General features: G+C 37.4%; 2 protein-coding genes across 2 annotated transcripts; both read left to right on the forward strand.

Annotated features, from left to right (window-relative positions):
- The first annotated feature begins 5,539 nt into the window (after positions 1–5,539).
- LOC134790841 (meiotic recombination protein SPO11) lies at positions 5,540–12,928 on the forward strand. Its single transcript, XM_063761809.1, has 8 exons — positions 5,540–6,421; positions 6,501–6,678; positions 6,804–6,947; positions 7,918–8,111; positions 8,252–8,397; positions 8,995–9,132; positions 9,929–10,100; positions 12,413–12,928. Exons 1-8 carry the CDS (start codon positions 6,160–6,162, stop codon positions 12,550–12,552), a joined length of 1,374 nt encoding a protein of 457 aa, XP_063617879.1. The 5' UTR covers positions 5,540–6,159; the 3' UTR covers positions 12,553–12,928.
- Positions 12,929–13,050: 122 nt separating this feature from the next.
- LOC134790842 (uncharacterized) lies at positions 13,051–13,835 on the forward strand. Its single transcript, XM_063761810.1, has one exon. It carries the CDS (start codon positions 13,185–13,187, stop codon positions 13,710–13,712), a length of 528 nt encoding a protein of 175 aa, XP_063617880.1. The 5' UTR covers positions 13,051–13,184; the 3' UTR covers positions 13,713–13,835.
- The last annotated feature ends 4,242 nt before the right edge of the window (positions 13,836–18,077 follow it).

Genomic DNA, 18,077 nt, shown 5'->3' on the forward strand with positions numbered 1-18,077 from the left:
CCCCTTAACTCCTAACCCTAACCCCCGATCAGTAGCCTTACCAGCTTACCACGAGTTTGACATTGATATATTCGCTAGCATGTGTGTAACTTACTTCCTATGCATCTCGCTCGTACTAACCTTAGTGTGAGCGAGATGCATAAAAAGTTACATTTAGATGCATAAGACGTTAGCGAATATGTCAATGTCAAACTCGTGGTAAGGCTACAGTTGCAGTACATCAAATTGGTGGTTTTCGGAAGCAAATGCTCGAGTTACTTTAGAAAACCCCGAAATCACTTAACACGTGCCTTTAAAAATTGAGGAGTTCCCTCAGTTCTTCATGGATACCATCATCAGACCAGAACCAAAAATAATACGGAAACACCTTGGAGGTAACTTCTTCCAAACAAAAAAAGAATTACTCAAATAGGATCACAGGTGCCGGAGTAATCGCTGAACATACTTACATTTAAAGAAATCATCATCATTATCATCAAAATAATCATCGTCATCAGGTCTACTTCATCAAATTGGTGGTTTTCGGGAGAAAATGCTCGAGTTGCTTAAGAAAACGCCCAAAACACCATGCATGTGCCTTTAAAAATTGAGGAGTTCCCTCAATTCCTCATGGATCCCATCATCAGAGCAGAACCAAATTAAAATGAGACCAATTCGGAGGTAGCTCCTTTCAAACAAAAAAAAAATTACTCAAATCGGACTACGGATGTCGGAGTAATCGGTGAACGTACATAGAAAAAAAAAATTGCCACAACCGAATACAGAACCTCCTCCTTCTATGAAATTGAAGTCGGTTAAAAATTAACTGGCACGTTTCAAAAATTAGAAGAAGAATATCGAACGCGTTCTTTATTCAAAAATTTGTACCTATTGCAGTTGTTGCAATGTTGTATGTACTTACGTACTGATACAAATACCAGTGAGAATCTACTAATTGTAGGTTTCGAATATTTTGAATAAAGAGAAAAATTTTTACTTATTTAAAGGTATTCATATTTAGGTAAGTTTTTGACTGCGGTTTGACTAATCTAAATATATTTAGGTATGTAAACATTTTTTTGAAATATTGGATAGACATATTTATTGCAATACCTATGATCGTTTTCAAAATGTTTATTGTGAGTTTTCCGTATTTACAAGGATGTCACTTGCCTAGTTTCTAAGTATAAATCTATTTACTTAATGCATGTACCTAATCATAAATTTATACGCTACATTTCGAACTATATTTAACAAAGTCGAAAACTGAATAATTATAATCTGGCAAACCTATGTCACTGGAAAAAGTGAAAAATTCATAATTTGTATGGAAGTTCGACCCTTCTTGCCGTTCGCGCCTACATTTTTAAAATTTGCTGCCATTTTCTACAGACAAAGTTGACTTGCTAGCCTCCTCAGTCTAAATGTTTTTGTTAGAACAATATGAATTATTAGATACTCATAAGACTACTTTAAACAATTGAATTGATTCGTTATATATATAGTCAGCTAAGCTAGAATGTCTAAAATTTTGTGTCATGTTGGTACTTATAGAATTTTACCCTGTACCTCTATAGAACTCCCCATCTTTAATTTAAATCAATAAACAAAACATAAACAACAAACAAAACATTTGATAAACTTGAAATCCAATTCAGGTTTTGAAATCCAATTAGTAAAAAACCTCATCATTTAAAGTCGGTTAAAATATACCTAGACCTACCTATCCTAAATGTGAATATGTGATGAATAAATGCGCCAAATCACAAAATCAGCCCAGTAATTTTGAGGCTACCGTGAAAAACACGACGCAAACATGTCCATTATACCCACATATATAATTAATATAATTGATTAAAAACTGCTAAAATATTAACCCTTCCCGCAGTCGGGTTTGTAGACTTGTTACCTATTTGTATTTATAGATAGTACTTAGTAGATAAAACCGGTAGATACTAAGTATAGTAGGATTTATTTATTCAGGCTGCTTATTTATAAGACTTGGAATAATCTCGCCTTGTTTGTGCGACGCTTGCGATCGCACCTGTTGGTCGTGATCGGACTGGTAACATTACCATTATGAACATGGTAAAACTGGATATCTAATACAGAAAAATATAATACACAAGCCGGCGCTCATATTTTTACCTTTCTCAATAGTCTAAAAATTAGACTAGCCGGTGGGAATTGATAATAAAAAATAAATTTTATCGGTGCCCCGCTACCTGCTAGCCTAATTACAATATTTGTACGAATAGGTGATTGTGTGAAACCGCAGTTAAGACTATACTATCGCAAATAATATATTTCGGAAAGCGCCGAAATTCTAAAACGTAACAAATATAAGAGCCTCGGTAGAGAGTACCATTTTGTACCATTTGGTGTTGAAACTCTAGGTCCATGAGGTCCCAGCGCGCATAAGTTGTTCGCAGAAATCGCGAAGCGTCTGGTTGACGTAACTGGTGACCGAAGAGCTGGCGGCTACCTCGCACAACGTATCAGCATTGCGATACAGCGAGGAAATGCCGCCAGCATCCTTGGTACAATGCCTCAAGGGCCTATTTTAGATTTAAGCTAGTTATTAATTTCGTTTAGTAGTACCACTGTATATATATTGTATGTAAATAAAGATTTATTTATTATATATATTTCATTACTTATAAAAAAACTGGCATTTTATTCGACCTAATCCAAACAAATAAATAAAAGGTCACATAATTTATTAGTGTTTTTTTTTGTTGAAGCAAAACATTTTTAATTGCTTCGGATTATGAGAACTATTATATTAATTACCCTTTAAATGAGCAGCGCGTTTCGCCGCTTACTTTTGTGCGAAACAAAAAGGGTTGAAAAGGCACTTGAGAGTCATTGTTTTTGCGCTATAAATCTAGTGGATAGTATAATTATGGTGTTTAATGTATGACAGTCGCTTTGTTAGCATGTAAATGTTGAAGGGATTGCATGAGAGGGGTGGGAACGGGCTGAGAGCGACAATATTGGGCCGCGATGGGGCGCCACTTCAATGCCGCGCTTGGAACTAAAGTGTTAATAACTCGGGATAAATCGTGAGTTATAATCTATAAAATAGTGTTATTAAAATTATTTCAAATATTCTATTCTATATTATACAATATACTAGGCTAAGAATACACAAATATATGACAAATATGAGTAACGTTGATAAGGAACGTAATAACAGTAGATATTTTTAACCAACTTATAAAAAATACTTAATTGACAAATTAGCAACGCTTGTAAAAAATCAAAATACACACTGAATTCGTAATCCGTAAGTATTTATCAGATATCGGGTGGAGACGGAGACAATCAATTATGCATTAGTCATAAAAAATCAGCCATCACATTAGTAAACGAGTTGCGTCTTTTGCAATCGGTTTCAATATAAAAACTCAAAACCCGATCATATCCCATTAAGGAAACCGAATAATGAACCAACGAGTGGCCCGTAGCTCGCTCTTCAGTCGTCATACAATCATACTTAGATCCTAACTTGGTTTGTTCACATTGTTCCACACACAAAGCCTTGAGTAGCCTCTCCTTGTGAGAAACTGTTGCAATTTCGCCACTCGTGTGGGAATGTGGGTTCATTTTAATAACTATTTAAGTGCTTAAAGGTATAGCATTATGAGAACGTTTATGGATTGATATGGATATTGTTTGGAATTCGGATAATTGTTTGTTAATTGGTGGTTGTTATGAGAATGAATTTGAACGTCCATGTTCTAAATAGGTAAGTTCTTACAAATATCTGAATAATTAAAGAGAAAAGACAGTTTGCTGCTGCTGTAGTAATCTAAAATTAAAATTTCAAACGCTTATAGGTATTAGGTACCGATTGTGTCCTAAGATTGCTATTTAGTGGTTTGCTTAACGCAAACAATAATAAAAAATAAAAAATTGAAAGCTGCAACTTGTATTTGAACAGCGTACCAATTGCACGCAATTTCCATAATATATGCAGCTGAGATGCAGTTCGTCCGTGAGGCTTATTACTCTTATTAGTCTTTATTACTTTTAATAAAAATAATAAAAGTCTTATATATGTACTACTTATGTAGGTACCTTGTTATATACCTAAGCACAGCCAATATCGATAACATCGTAGATGTTAACAGCTGATACAATAAAGTAGCTCCTAATCATTGAATTTTAATACAGAAATCCGAATTCAATAACAAAGTATTATAATAACTTTTGAGCAGTCAATTAGGCAGAACGTATCGTCCATCGAGATAGCGCGATGGTGGTCCATTGTAGACCGGCGCCCCGTGGCTCGCGTGCTGCCGAGGCCCAGCACAATGTGCTGCCGCGCCAAGCATATCTGCAGTAACTATATTTCAAAACTCATTCGACTGTATACCTTATTTTTATTGGAGTAGGTTATACAATAAAATATTTTCTCTAATGGAGTTGCTGTATAAATTGTTAGCGCGCGGTGCAGCTACTGTGTTATTTCCTATTTTCATAACTGTTGCGTTTAATGCGGTCCACTGACCACTGGAGAGGCTGAACTTTGTGGGAAGTTGTTGTAGCCAAAAATGCTCCTTTATAATGAAATGGGATGAGGGGATACATTTTGGCAGCATATAATGTAGCTTACCGCTGATGGTTGAATTTTAAGTTATTGTTAAAAAGGTACCCACTGCTCTTAAAGAAATATTTTTCGGGTATGGTTTTCAATTTTCATCCAGTGCCTGCTAACTCTTGACTTGGTTACCGTGCTCAATTACCCTATGCGGTTATTATTTATTTTACAAACCAGGTTTATTTATTTTGCCCTCATATCATAATTCCTAAAAAGCTGACGCAATTTTAAATTTATGTTTACGTGTAAAAAAGTCGTTAAACGCTTTATGCGATAAGCAAACCGTTAATCATAATAAGAAAACGGCAGTCTTATCACGTCGATATCGGTGCAAAGATCGTGACAAAAAATAATGGCGCAGAGCATTCCCGCGGCGACCTCCCAAGTCCCAGCAGCAAGTTCACACTAAAGTCAAAGAGTTTCGATCGAGTCGATAGATAAGTGCGTTCTCACCTCCCCGCGGCCGCGAACTCGAAAGGGTTCGAATAATTGCGACAATCAATTTGAGGAGCCATCGAGCAATTTGTATGGTATTTGTGCGGGCTGTCACCCGCTGATGCTATCGAGCGCCTCGGGGCGCCGTCGGTAGTGAAATCCTTTCGATTGTTACGTTCTCACACCTTACGCTTTCATTTGTAATTATTTGCAAGTATTTTAGATTATGTTTAATTAGGAGCTTATGATGCAGCTAATCTATTGTAACTTGTATTTCACAATATGGTTCCTCTTTTATTATCATTTATTTATTATTTATTACAAAAGAAAGTTAAAATTAAAAGTTAAAACAAAGTTACGATTACACTATTTAGGGAGCTTCCCAGTAATAGGCCTGGTAAAGACTTAATAGTAAGTCCTACTATGTGGACTAAGTATGTATTATGGCTTCATTATACGAGTGTATGTATCTCGTGCATGTTTACCACCTTTAACCCTTAAACCATTTAAAACACTTTCCAAATCTGTCTAACACTTAGCACTGCGGTTTACCAAGAATTCCGGCACTGCCATAAGTTATCTCAGCGTCCATAATAAGACGTAAACATCACCTCCTTGCAATATGTCACACACAACAAAGGCTGTGGTAACGGTGCGCATCATTTGTCTGCTAGAGCTCTATTATTTATGATCTGCCGAAGAAGCAGGACAAAAACGGGGCTGATGTTAAATATTTGCTTGAGACAAGAGGGGGCGATAATTCGAGGCTATTATGACGTCATTTCACGCCCTTTGTGAGGTCGTCACGCCGTGTCATCTGCTCCTCGAGACGCCTGCCTGCACTATCTCTCGATTAAATCTATTGTGTCTTTTTTTCAGTGGAAGCAAGTCGGATGCGCCACCGACGATGATTTCGCTCCGTTCGCCTGTTGGCCCGGCTTCGCAGTAAAGCACTCGTGGAGCGAGCCTATTGTCTCGTGGCCCTTTTACGAGCTCGGTTTTGTGACGCTGTTATTGTTTGCGGTTGATAAACATCTCGCCACTAGGTAGGTAGGGATCATCGTCACTTTTACCGGTAGTTTGTTTTAATAGACGTCTATTGGATTTGTTTGTCAATTATTTGCTTTGAAGACCCTTAAATGAGAATGAAAACGTCTCGTGTTTTTAGCATAATGGATCTCATGAATAAGGATTTGTTGATGCAGACGAAAGATTTATTGCTGGGTCCGGTAACAACGTTTAGACAGGATCCGAAACTAGTTGCAGCTATAGATAAATTGTTTAGCAGTAAAAATTTATCTGCAATTAATCAGAAAGAAGGTGGATTGCTGTTACCTGAGAAGAAACATAATTTTAGCGAGGTGCAACAATTGTTGTCTCAGTCAACGAATGACATAGTTCGTAAGTATACCTAGTAAGTGTTTTTTTAATGAAACTCTCTTCAAAGGGATATTTTTTAATATTTACTATTTTTACTTAGGTGTTGAGAAGCCACTAAATATAATGGTTGATGAAACTAATCGAACTAAAAAAGCAATCATAAAGAAAGTAGAGGACATTCTAGAAGAGATTAATAAAACAGCTGAGAGTGGAGAAACTCCTAAGCTCGTCATCAGAAATCAACGGTTGTGGGGAAATTGTATTTATGAACTTGATAGGTAGCTATGATTTTATTAAGTATATTTTTAAATTTTTCAGTGTAAAACAAAGTTGAACTAATGTTTTCAATGTAATATAACTGATACGAGTATCGAGTGTTTAAGCTGCTTTTACGTTATAACAGGGTTACTTTGAAAACTTTTGCTGAAGCCAAAAAGACGACGCTGCACTATTCAAGCACTGAAGATAAAAACAGATTCAATAGAATAGTTTTTGTGCTTACGAAGGTTCACGAATTACTTTCCAAAAATCTTATAGTAACTAGAAGGTTAGTATCTTACGTTCACAATTCACTAATATTTTATAATTAATTTCTTAATTTCCAAACAAATTAAAGGTTTGTTATTTAATACGCGGTAATCAATTAAAATATACAGACTGTATATCCACTACAACTTGTATGGAGACGGTCTATCCGTTTTGGTACTTAAGGAGACTCGGGGTCAAATTTCGCTCTTCTAACATAGTTACAGTTCTCCATCGTGCTTCTGGCAATTTTTTTCAAGCATAATTGCAAAGTTAATTAGGAATTTATGATAAATCACAAATAAAAAAAAACGTACTAAGGTAAACGTACTGGTGCTCGACGCGGTGCCAGTGGTACTTACATGTCATCTTGAAACTTAAGTCATTGTCAATAGAGGTGACAGCAGGGTGTCATCTATTGGGCATTAGCATGTCGAGCACTAGTACGTTTACCTTACCTATCATTTGAGTTTTTTAAGGGTTATACAAAACGAAATATAATCCGAACATAGATGTACCTACCTCTTCCATTTCACCATTTTCATTGTAGTTAGATGGCGACGGCGATGTAAACCATGAGCTCCAAACTTTTTCACCAAAGGGCCGCAATGTGGGTAGGCACCTAAAAATAAACCCGGAACGAAACTTGACCATTTTGGCGGCTGTTACTGTTGCGTTGCCTGCCAAGATGACAACATCAAACGCTATATAATAAGAAAAAATGTATTGGGATGATAGGATGCTACGAAGTCTTTTCGTTTCCTTACATCGTTTAAGTTTCGATTGGCATTTTCTATCAACGATTGTCATCTTGGCTAGGCCCTCAGGTCTATCTCTCCCACTTTCTTGACGCAGGCAGGATTGGTAAATAAAGCTCACGGACAGGACCTACCCGCAGGTTGTAATTTGAACTTTGAAGACCCTTGAGTAATCGATTTATTATTTGATTCGTTTTGGATACTTAGATCGTTAATTGTCTTGTAATTGCACAGGGAACTGTTTTACCAAAACGTATGTAGACTGCGTAACCAAGCCAACCTGGACGTGGCAGTCCGAGACGTGTGCTGCCTGCTAGAGTGTCCGCCATGGGATCTGGGCATTGTGGCTACTTCCAAAGGACTCATCGCCGGGCCTCTGACGATACATACCAGGGAGGGAAGTGTGGTCGAATGTATGGGTTCTAACGGTAATGATCAGTTTAATTTTTAATGTTATGTTTAATGTTAACGGAATATTTTTAGGTAAAATGCCTACTTTAAACTATCTGTAATTTTTTTAAAGGAATATTTATTTTTCACGAATTCATATACGAAATAACATTTTTAGGAATCCTAATTATGCAAGATATCAATGGAATAAAGAAATTTACATCATCAGCGAAATACATACTGGTGGTAGAGAAGGATGCAGTATTTCAAAAGTTGTTAGATGAAGGTGCCTTAGTTAGATTGGGGCCTGTTATTATCATCACAGTGAGTATGGAATTTTATAATACACTACTTATATTCTAGGCAGGGTACCCTGCCGTATGTACATTCAGGTAAAACGATGGACCAGGCACCTCTGTATATATACATTTAGTTAACTGCAAAGAAAAGTGACCCTTATGCTTAAAGTCTATTCCTCCAGGGATGCACCCTCTATTTTACTGATATGTATGCGTATGTAATCATAATCATTTATTTATAAAATGTCCATTGGTATTAATTTATTTTGGATGTATGTATGTTGGATAAATGACTATGAACCATAAAAATATATGTTCATAAATAGGAAAACAACCATTTTTATCGGTTCGGTTTGAGTTTTTTGGAGCTTTAGTTCTGATTGTGATTTATAATTTATAACGGCCAAAAGAAGAAGAAAATAAAAAATACAAATTATTTACAACCTAAATCTGTGAATGACCCAAACACAGGTTTGGTTTCGATGCTTCGGTAGAACACTCGTAACAAAAATATCATAACCCCTCTTTTCAGCTTTACCACATTCGGATATAGTCTTTAATTTTGTAGGTCAATGCTATATTATGTAATTATTTGCCGCCTTTGAAACTTCCATTCCCACAGGGCAAGGGTTACCCGGACGTCTGCACTCGGCAGCTCCTGTGCCGCTTATGTTCAGAGCTGCGACTGCCGGCGTTGGCTCTGGTGGACGCAGACCCTCACGGCTTCGAGATTTTCCTTACCTATAAATACGGTTCCCTGGTAAATATTTGTCCTATAAAAACGTAGCCTAGTGAGTTCAAACGCTTAAAATATGACTGCGGAGGTAGAGGCACGCATTTATTTACTTGTCTGTGCGTAAATACAGCTCTTTGGTTAAATTTGAATCCTCTTTATTTTGTATACCTAAGGGTAAAATAACGATCGATTGTTTGAGTCTCGACTGCTGCTGATAAGGTGGTGATAAGCTATATAGTTTAGCTTAAGGGGCCCACAGACTACCAGTTCGCCGGGTGATATCAGTCTGTCAGTTAAATGCATAAGGTGACAGTTCCGAACAACTGACAGACTGATATCGTCCGCCGAACTGGTAATCTGTGGGCCCCTTTATCCTAAGTTTATTGTAGTTCTAATTTCCACAAAAACCAATGCTCACGCGGTCTTCGATTAGCAAATAGCTATTTACTTTGCTTCAACTAAGCCTAGTTGACGTTGAAGCTTATTTAATTTTAGTCTTTTACAGTGTTTTAATACTTTTAATACATAGGTACACTATTATGTAAATGTCCAATGTAGAATAATGTCCCTTACCAAGTAAAGATAAATCTTTCCCAGAAGTCCCAACGACTATTTCTGCTACTTCTTGCTACCTATAGTGTTGCTAATGTTCCATGTTCGTAGTTATTTATTTATTTCAACTTTATTGCACATCAAAATGGAACAAAGGCCAGGTATTAAATTCGCCTTTTGTACTCATGCCTTTAGTTATGAACTCAACAATTATTAATTTTATTATATTATTTATTTAGACTTTTTAATCCTTTATTCTTTGCTTCAGGCTCAATCTCATCTGTCGTCTTCTCTGGCCTGTAGTTCGCTTTCGTTACTCGGGGTTCGCCATCAGGATGTCATGACTCTGGCCTCGAAGGAAGCCCGGCTTGACCTTTCCGAACTTGACAAACGCAAATTAGTTTCATTGTTCAAAAGACCTTACCTGGATACTCCTTCTGGTATTTAAATAATTTTAAAAGGGCTTAATCCATACTAATATTATAAATGTGAAAGTGTGTATCTGTCTGTCTGTTACCTCTTCACGCTTAAACCGCTCAACCGATTTAGTTGAAATTTGGTATGGAGATAGTTTGAGTCCCGAGGAAGGACATAGGGTAGTTTTTATCACAGAAATCACCCTTTAAGGAGGTGAAAAGGGGGGTGGTAGTTTGTATGGGGAATCGATAAAAAGCAGATTGGATAAAAAATAAGCTGCCCAAATTACTAACTCCACGCAGACGAAGTCGCGGGCAAAAGCTAGTTTGATTTATATTCATAGTTTATATAGTGCATATATTTTTATTTTAACTTAATAATATAATAATAATAATAATAATTGACAGGATTCTCTGCCTCTGGCTTGCCTTAGCCGGCCGGCCAGAGTGGAGTCGTTAGAGCTATAAGCTCCAGGGGTGGAAGTGAAATATGCATAAGACGCGAGTTGGCACAGTGGCTGTTAACAGCCACTGGGTAGAAAGCGGCGCACACCTCTCGACACCCCTGAGCCGCTCACACCGGTGTTGCCCTTGAGCCATCCTAGATGTCGCTTTTTGTGGGGGCCCATCTTGTGAGGGCGAGTCACCGTCTGCCGGAAATAAAATTGCATACCGTTTTATTAGGCAGGCGTCCGGTTTTTTACCCCATAGCTCAGTTCTTAGTCCATCGCTTTCACCCAATAACCTAGTTCATTTTAGATTCCATCAACTCTCAATAGTCCTTACACCCTGGCGGGTGCTGCCTCTGCGTGCGTCCCATGACACGGGCAAGGGCAGCCTCCGCTCGGTGTACCCCTTACATTTCATTAAAGTGTCAAAAGGGCCTCTACGTGTTGGCTTCGGCTCCGCGCACGCCTCCCAAAGGTCCGGAACACCATTGTTCCGTGATGGGAAAGACATACAAATAATAATTGATAGGCGTAGGGATGTGACGACCCCATCGCCCGCTGGTTTTACCAGTGCAATCAGTCAACGCAGGGCAGCTTGTGGCGAGCTGTTGGGGATTAGCGACCTCACGTACCCGAGTGCTCCTGGAGAGTTCTGTTACCCGCAAGGAGGGTGGGTGGGACAGGATTCTCTGCCTCTGGCTTGCCTTAGCCGGCCGGCCAGAGTGGAGTCGTTAGAGCTATAAGCTCCAGGGGTGGAAGTGAAATATGCATAAGACGCGAGTTGGCACAGTGGCTGTTAACAGCCACTGGGTAGAAAGCGGCGCACACCTCTCGACACCCCTGAGCCGCTCACACCGGTGTTGCCCTTGAGCCATCCTAGATGTCGCTTTTTGTGGGGGCCCATCTTGTGAGGGCGAGTCACCGTCTGCCGGAAATAAAATTGCATACCGTTTTATTAGGCAGGCGTCCGGTTTTTTACCCCATAGCTCAGTTCTTAGTCCATCGCTTTCACCCAATAACCTAGTTCATTTTAGATTCCATCAACTCTCAATAGTCCTTACACCCTGGCGGGTGCTGCCTCTGCGTGCGTCCCATGACACGGGCAAGGGCAGCCTCCGCTCGGTGTACCCCTTACATTTCATTAAAGTGTCAAAAGGGCCTCTACGTGTTGGCTTCGGCTCCGCGCACGCCTCCCAAAGGTCCGGAACACCATTGTTCCGTGATGGGAAAGACATACAAATAATAATTGCATTGCTGTCATCCATGTAGGTACAGACTTACAGAGTCTTAAGTGGTAGAGTCTGTTCGGAAAGAGAAGAGTCGTGGAATGTATTGGACCCCATACATTCCACGACTCTTCTCTTTCCGCACGGACTCTAGTACCGCTACGTTGTATTTATTATTTAAAGATTTAATAAATACATTTTTCGTTATGAACTTTAACCACAGCAGTTGGACAGAGTCATTGACAAATACATATATTTTTTTGTTATGATGGGTAGACGTACCTACCCTCCATATATTTTATGAACATTGATAAAGACAGTTGGAAGCAAATATTCATTATAAAACTTAATCGCGTCTAATTAAGTTTTAAGTGTTTTAAGTCCCGTTTTATGATTAATAATGTAAAAAATTGGTGAAAATTTATATCTTAGTTGGGAGCAATGTTGCTGTAGAAAAATGTTTTTATTTTGATTACTGGCAACTTTTTCTAGGAGGCCAAAGTTGGGCCAAAGCACACATAGAAGCTTCAGCGCACACATGCGCAATTATAAGGGGACATAACTTTCTTAGGAAGTCAACAGGCCTTGATCTCGCGCGCGAGGTACTGTCACGGTGCACTCGTGGTAAAGCCGACTGTTATATACTTATACCTATTTTCAGGGTCTCTAATTAAAAACGAGCTAAACGCAATGCTATCAAGTGGTGTAAAAGCAGAAATAGAAGCACTGGCACCCACGTCTGCCGCACTTTGTGATGCATATTTACCATCGAAGATAATTCAAGCTGAATACTTAGGATAGTTAGGATAAGCAATGTATAATCGTATTTAAATAAAAAATAAAGATATTACTAACTAAAACATTAAAGTCGTAGTGCCATCTAGTAAACACTAAAAGGAACCCTCATTTTGTCACCATTGGAAGACAAGTTAGACTCTTTGCTCTAGAGATAATGTTTAATTTTAAATACACCCTATTCATTTGACTGAACTTGTAATAAAACTTGTACCTGGGTCGCCCTCGGGCTGGCTTGTGCATAGCAAAAAATGCATAGAAAAAATAATAGATGGTGCTACCTTGCAAAGCATGAAAAGCGCCATCTGATAATAAAAGCTGTAACTTATTGTTAGGTTAGGATGCGTGGGGTAAGGTCTACATCCCTTTGCGACGCGAAATAGTTTGTCGCCATAAGAGGTCGCTACTGAGCTTTATTGTAAACATTTTTTTTAAAGATGACCACATCTTGGTAGGCCATGGATTTGTTTTTGTAAATTTGACTTTTGATATCTGTCAAAAGTGCAGTACTTTGACAATGCATTAGGTACACAATGTAAGAAGTTCATGTTTTTACATACATTTTGAAAGCCCTATTTCTAAAATGAGATGATTGAGATGTGAAGTATATAAAATTTTCTAGTATATAAAGAAGGAATATGGAAAATAATGACGAACCACCTACCGATAAAAAGCCGGTTTCTAGAGCCAAATCCAGTGGCGCTCCATCCAGACGAAATGCGCGAAGAATGGTAAACATCAATGAAGCTGTGAAATCTTTAGACTTGGCTCTGTGTAGTATCAAAAAACGAGCGGCTGTTCCCAATTGCGGTCCGAATAGCTCTCAATCGGGACCTCTTAGGCACTCCGTGACCGCAGCAGACATAGATGCCTTAGATTTCCCGTGCAGCACGCCGGGGATGGATAACTCCTCTCTCATGTCTATGAACTTCTCGCAGTATGAATTAATGCGCAATTTGTCCCGTTCCAACAATTCTGAAGGCGCCTTCAGCGATACCACTAACAAGTTAGCGAATCCAATGGATTTGAGAATGAAACGTGAGCATTTGGAGCGTTACTTCCGCAGCGCCGAAATGTGGAGCCACGCGCGTGACGCGCGCCCGCGCCCTAGCTACGAGTCCAGCAGCGTCAGTTTTGATATACCAGAAAAATATAACCAGGCGTAATAAGTATATATCTTTAAATGTGACGTGTGTAATGAAATGAAACTTCCCAATGAACGATTATGTAAATTTCAAAATTGTATTTAATTAAAGAAACTTTACAATAATAACAGAATAATCTCAGAATTTACAAATGAAACGTACCGATCTATACAACACTGTAACTCTTAAACGTGACGATAAGATTTATTAACACTGATTAACAACAACGTAGATTTTAGATGCTTTACCTAGGGTTTACACCATCAAAGGCGCGATATTGAATACAATCATTATTGCGGAGTGTACGACTAATGAGTATTTAAGTATTGCTTTCGTTCGTCTAGCCTAGTTTTATTTCATATAGGTAATCATCTAAATATAAATAATTATTTTAAGCCTCAAAGGCATCAAGAGCTCGTGTTTTTTTTTTAATAATTCACAACATTATAATCCAGACCTATTGCTAAAAAGCGTTATCGCTCATGTATACTATTTGACCCTCGCTTACTAACAAGGAATCGTAATTTTTGTATTCAACATCACGCACATCATCAATCTAACCACTAAGAAAGATACCCGCGTCACTCTAAAGTTTCGAAGGCGGACACTACATTGCATCTTGATTGCACTCCACTCAAATGTTCATAACACAAACATCACGGATCACGTCGAATAGGGTATTATACTGTATTTAAAATAAATTATTTTACACCATGCATGAAATAAAGCACCAGATAATTATTAGAAAAACACAGATAGGAGTTATTTTTAAACACAAGTTCTATTTAATAAATCGGATAGAAATATAAAAAGTAGGCGAGTTGACCGTGACGTCACGATGTAATGTTTCATATAAATTCCATATTAGCAAATCGTTTTGACAGTTCTAAAAAAGTAACTGATTTGACTAGTAGGAAAATACCCTATTGTTGCAGCGATGAATCGTGTTGTTACAATTCAGCATCACACAGTTATACACATTACAGTTCATCTGCAGCAACTCAATTCATGTTTCCTTTAGCCGCTGTCGCCCAAATCACAACCTCGACAGTTCAGTATTGGTACAGTACTACAGTGCGTGTCAAATAGATTACATAGAGAGTGGCCAAATATATCAGAACATATCCTTATTTCTATGTTAACAAAGGCGTGTTACGATATATTTGGCTGTCACTTTCTATTTGATGCTGACTTTACTGTGCATAATGCCAAAGCGGCCTCAATACACGCTGCTATATTTCAGCCTATTTCAGCAAAAAAATTCCGAGTACTATGGTTTTAAGTTCTCATGTGTAAACATCAAGGATATCGACATTACTTACTTTGGCGTTTCCGAGTTTATTATACGGAACTTTTTTGTAAATTAATTTAAGCTGATTTGTGCCCAACTATGAACTCTTGTGAATATTTCTGTATATATAATATGTACCTACTTATAAATTATATTGATAAAATAAAATCACAATCTGTTTTTGATTTGAAGTTGTAGCTGCTATTCTATATTATGTTGAATAATTTTTGTGGAGAGCATTCAAGATCAATCTGCGAAGGGATCCTAAGAACACAGCTTTACTGATTTACATTTATACCACATCCATTATTGAACCTGCTTCAACTAAACAAATTGAATCTCTAAGGATTTATCTAAGGACATATGATGACGACGAAACTATACCGCTACGCTCATGTGTAGCCGAGTTCATTGGAATAAGGAAATAATTGACATAGTCATCACATAACGGCCTTACCTATAAAAATGTATTAATCATTGTTCAGCGTTGTTGTCATCATAGGTAGCTTAATTCATTATTGAATACATTTTACAATGATTGCAACATTAAGTAATTGCTTAGCAACATTTTAGGTAAAACGGTTGGTTCCTAATTTTAAATCCAAGGAAGTCGTCAAGGTACACTGAAGCTTGGATAAAATGGAAGACTAACTATAAATTTATAAAGGAAGTAAAGTTACACAGGAGAGAAGCTGCGTGCAATTTTAAGATTGTGCTAAAATTTAGTAACAACCCGTCTCGTTTTATTTGCTTCCTTTACAAAATACAACACACGATTAATTCGTTTGGTGTTATTTTCTGGAATTTCCGTATTAACTAAGTAGACCCACATAATTTATATAAGAATTAGCTAGCGTTACCGCGCGAAGGCGCGCGGCTTCGCGGGCGGCGCCCACTGTTCGTACCGTACAACTAGAAAACTGCCCTGTTTATCAAAAGCTTGTAACTTGTAATACAAGTGGAAGTCCCTTTCTAACAAAAGCTGTCAAAAAGGGACTTCCACTTGTATTACAAGTTACAAGCTTTTGATAAACAGAGCACAGATCCGCTAATGAAACCAATACTACAACAGATGTAAAATTTAAAGCACCCGGTTTCCGAACTCTCTCGTATTTATTCTAACTATAAAACCTCGTATGTTGTGTGATGAATACGTAGCCCGTATTATATTGTCTCTTTGTTAAGTCTGGAGAACAAAGCAATATTATTATAAGTAATAATATAATGGAAGTATTTCAAAATATCTAAAATTAATATTAATCTTATCATTAATTAGTAATTATATATTATTAATTACTTACAACGAAATCGATTTCTCTAGGCCTACACAATATCAGATGGAGATATTATAATTATTTAATATATTATTCTCATTCAATATCATTAAAATTACGCAATAGAAGAATCACAGCATCCTTAAGACCATAATTGCAATTGAAATTAATCTCTTCGACGTACCGTATTTTAATTAATACAATGATTTTAAAATTTAGACCAAATTGGCAGTCTTTACAAACATGGAATGTACGATATGCGTCTATGTAGGTTCCCGACAACACTAACCGTCGGCGAACGTTATTACCTCTATATAACAACGATGAAGTAACTAGTAAGTCGTGCATCATTTGTGGTCAAATAAATAACAATGGTATATTAGTTTGCTGACTAGCCATCTCCGCGACTGTTCCTATTCGGCCGACTGCCGACTGTCGGCACTCGGCAGGCAACGTGTAGCCAGACTGCTCCGCTTCAAGTTCTACAGTGAACAACATTCGTCGACTACAAAATATTTAAATTTACGTTACATATTGTTTATTTATTTGGAAACTATTTTATTTATAACTATTACCCGCATTGGCCTGAACTACGATTTCGGAAGTTAATTTGTTACTACTATTCATTCGGTATCTTCACACGATATATTTTAATAAGAAAGGTAGACTAAAATATGTATGACTAATTATGAAGTTTTGTACTAGCTAGTATGATAGAGGTGAAAGATGGATAATTACATTAATTCTCTTATTCTAGGAAGGTTAGTAACAGGTATGTGTTGGAGCAAAAGCAGCTAAGGTTAGGGGATAATCAAGGTCACTTCATTTCTAATTATTATGGATCACTAGAAAATGCGTTTCTTTCGACCGAATTTAATTATACGTTATGAATATATTTTCTATCTACGTTAACATGTTCATGAGGTATTTCAACAGCGCTATATAACATTAGGTATAACTCTTAACTTCTCAGTATTCTGTCTTTCATGTTAAAAACAACTTAATGTTTAGTTAGTAATGATAAGCTCCTCTCTAGATTTGCAGTGAATTAACAATTAAAATAAACAAAGGTCAAATCTAACGCAAATCCGATTACCACAGAAGTTGAAGTAGGTACAAAATTAGGGAAATATAAAACAATAATTAGGTAGGTAATTTTATACATTTCATTTTCTCGAGTACACAGTAGGTATAGGTATATGACAATAATTGGACACCAATGAGTCCTTATTAGTTTAGTTGAGTCATTTAAAAACAGTTCAAAGAAGTTAATAGATAATGTAGAAAAAGCTTTGGTATAGTAAATGTGGCCATAGAAAATAGTAGATAGTAAAAGCCTAATGGGACAAGCTCGAAATTGTTGAATAAGTACGAGTATGATCACAATATATATCGACAGAGTCCACCGCGCCCGGCTCGCCAGAATCGGCGCCAAGGGAGTTATAAAAGTACAGGTTTACTTGACTAGAATTTATTTTATTCTCTATCTAGGCTTTACGTTAGATTAGCAAAGACACAATGATTTTAGTTTAGGGCTTAGCCGAGGGGTGCTCAAGCAGAGTTTTATGGTCTTATTGATTTAAATTTGACTGAAGAAATTTTATTCTAACCGTTTAGCCCGTCGTATGCTTCTATCAATTACGTATCTTTCTAATTATTTTACTATTGCTAATTAGGTTCGTTAATTTTTCATGCGACGTTCTCGGGAGTAAGCCGAGCGTCGCAGGTGTACATGGCCTAGTCTAATCACAAGCAGTTTCATTCGCTTTGTCGCGACATCGACGTGACGTCGACGTCAATGTACCCAACAAAAGGCGTTAC

This window comes from Cydia splendana, chromosome 5 (genome assembly GCF_910591565.1).
Source record: "Cydia splendana chromosome 5, ilCydSple1.2, whole genome shotgun sequence".
In the NCBI taxonomy this organism is placed as follows: Eukaryota; Metazoa; Arthropoda; class Insecta; order Lepidoptera; family Tortricidae; genus Cydia; species Cydia splendana.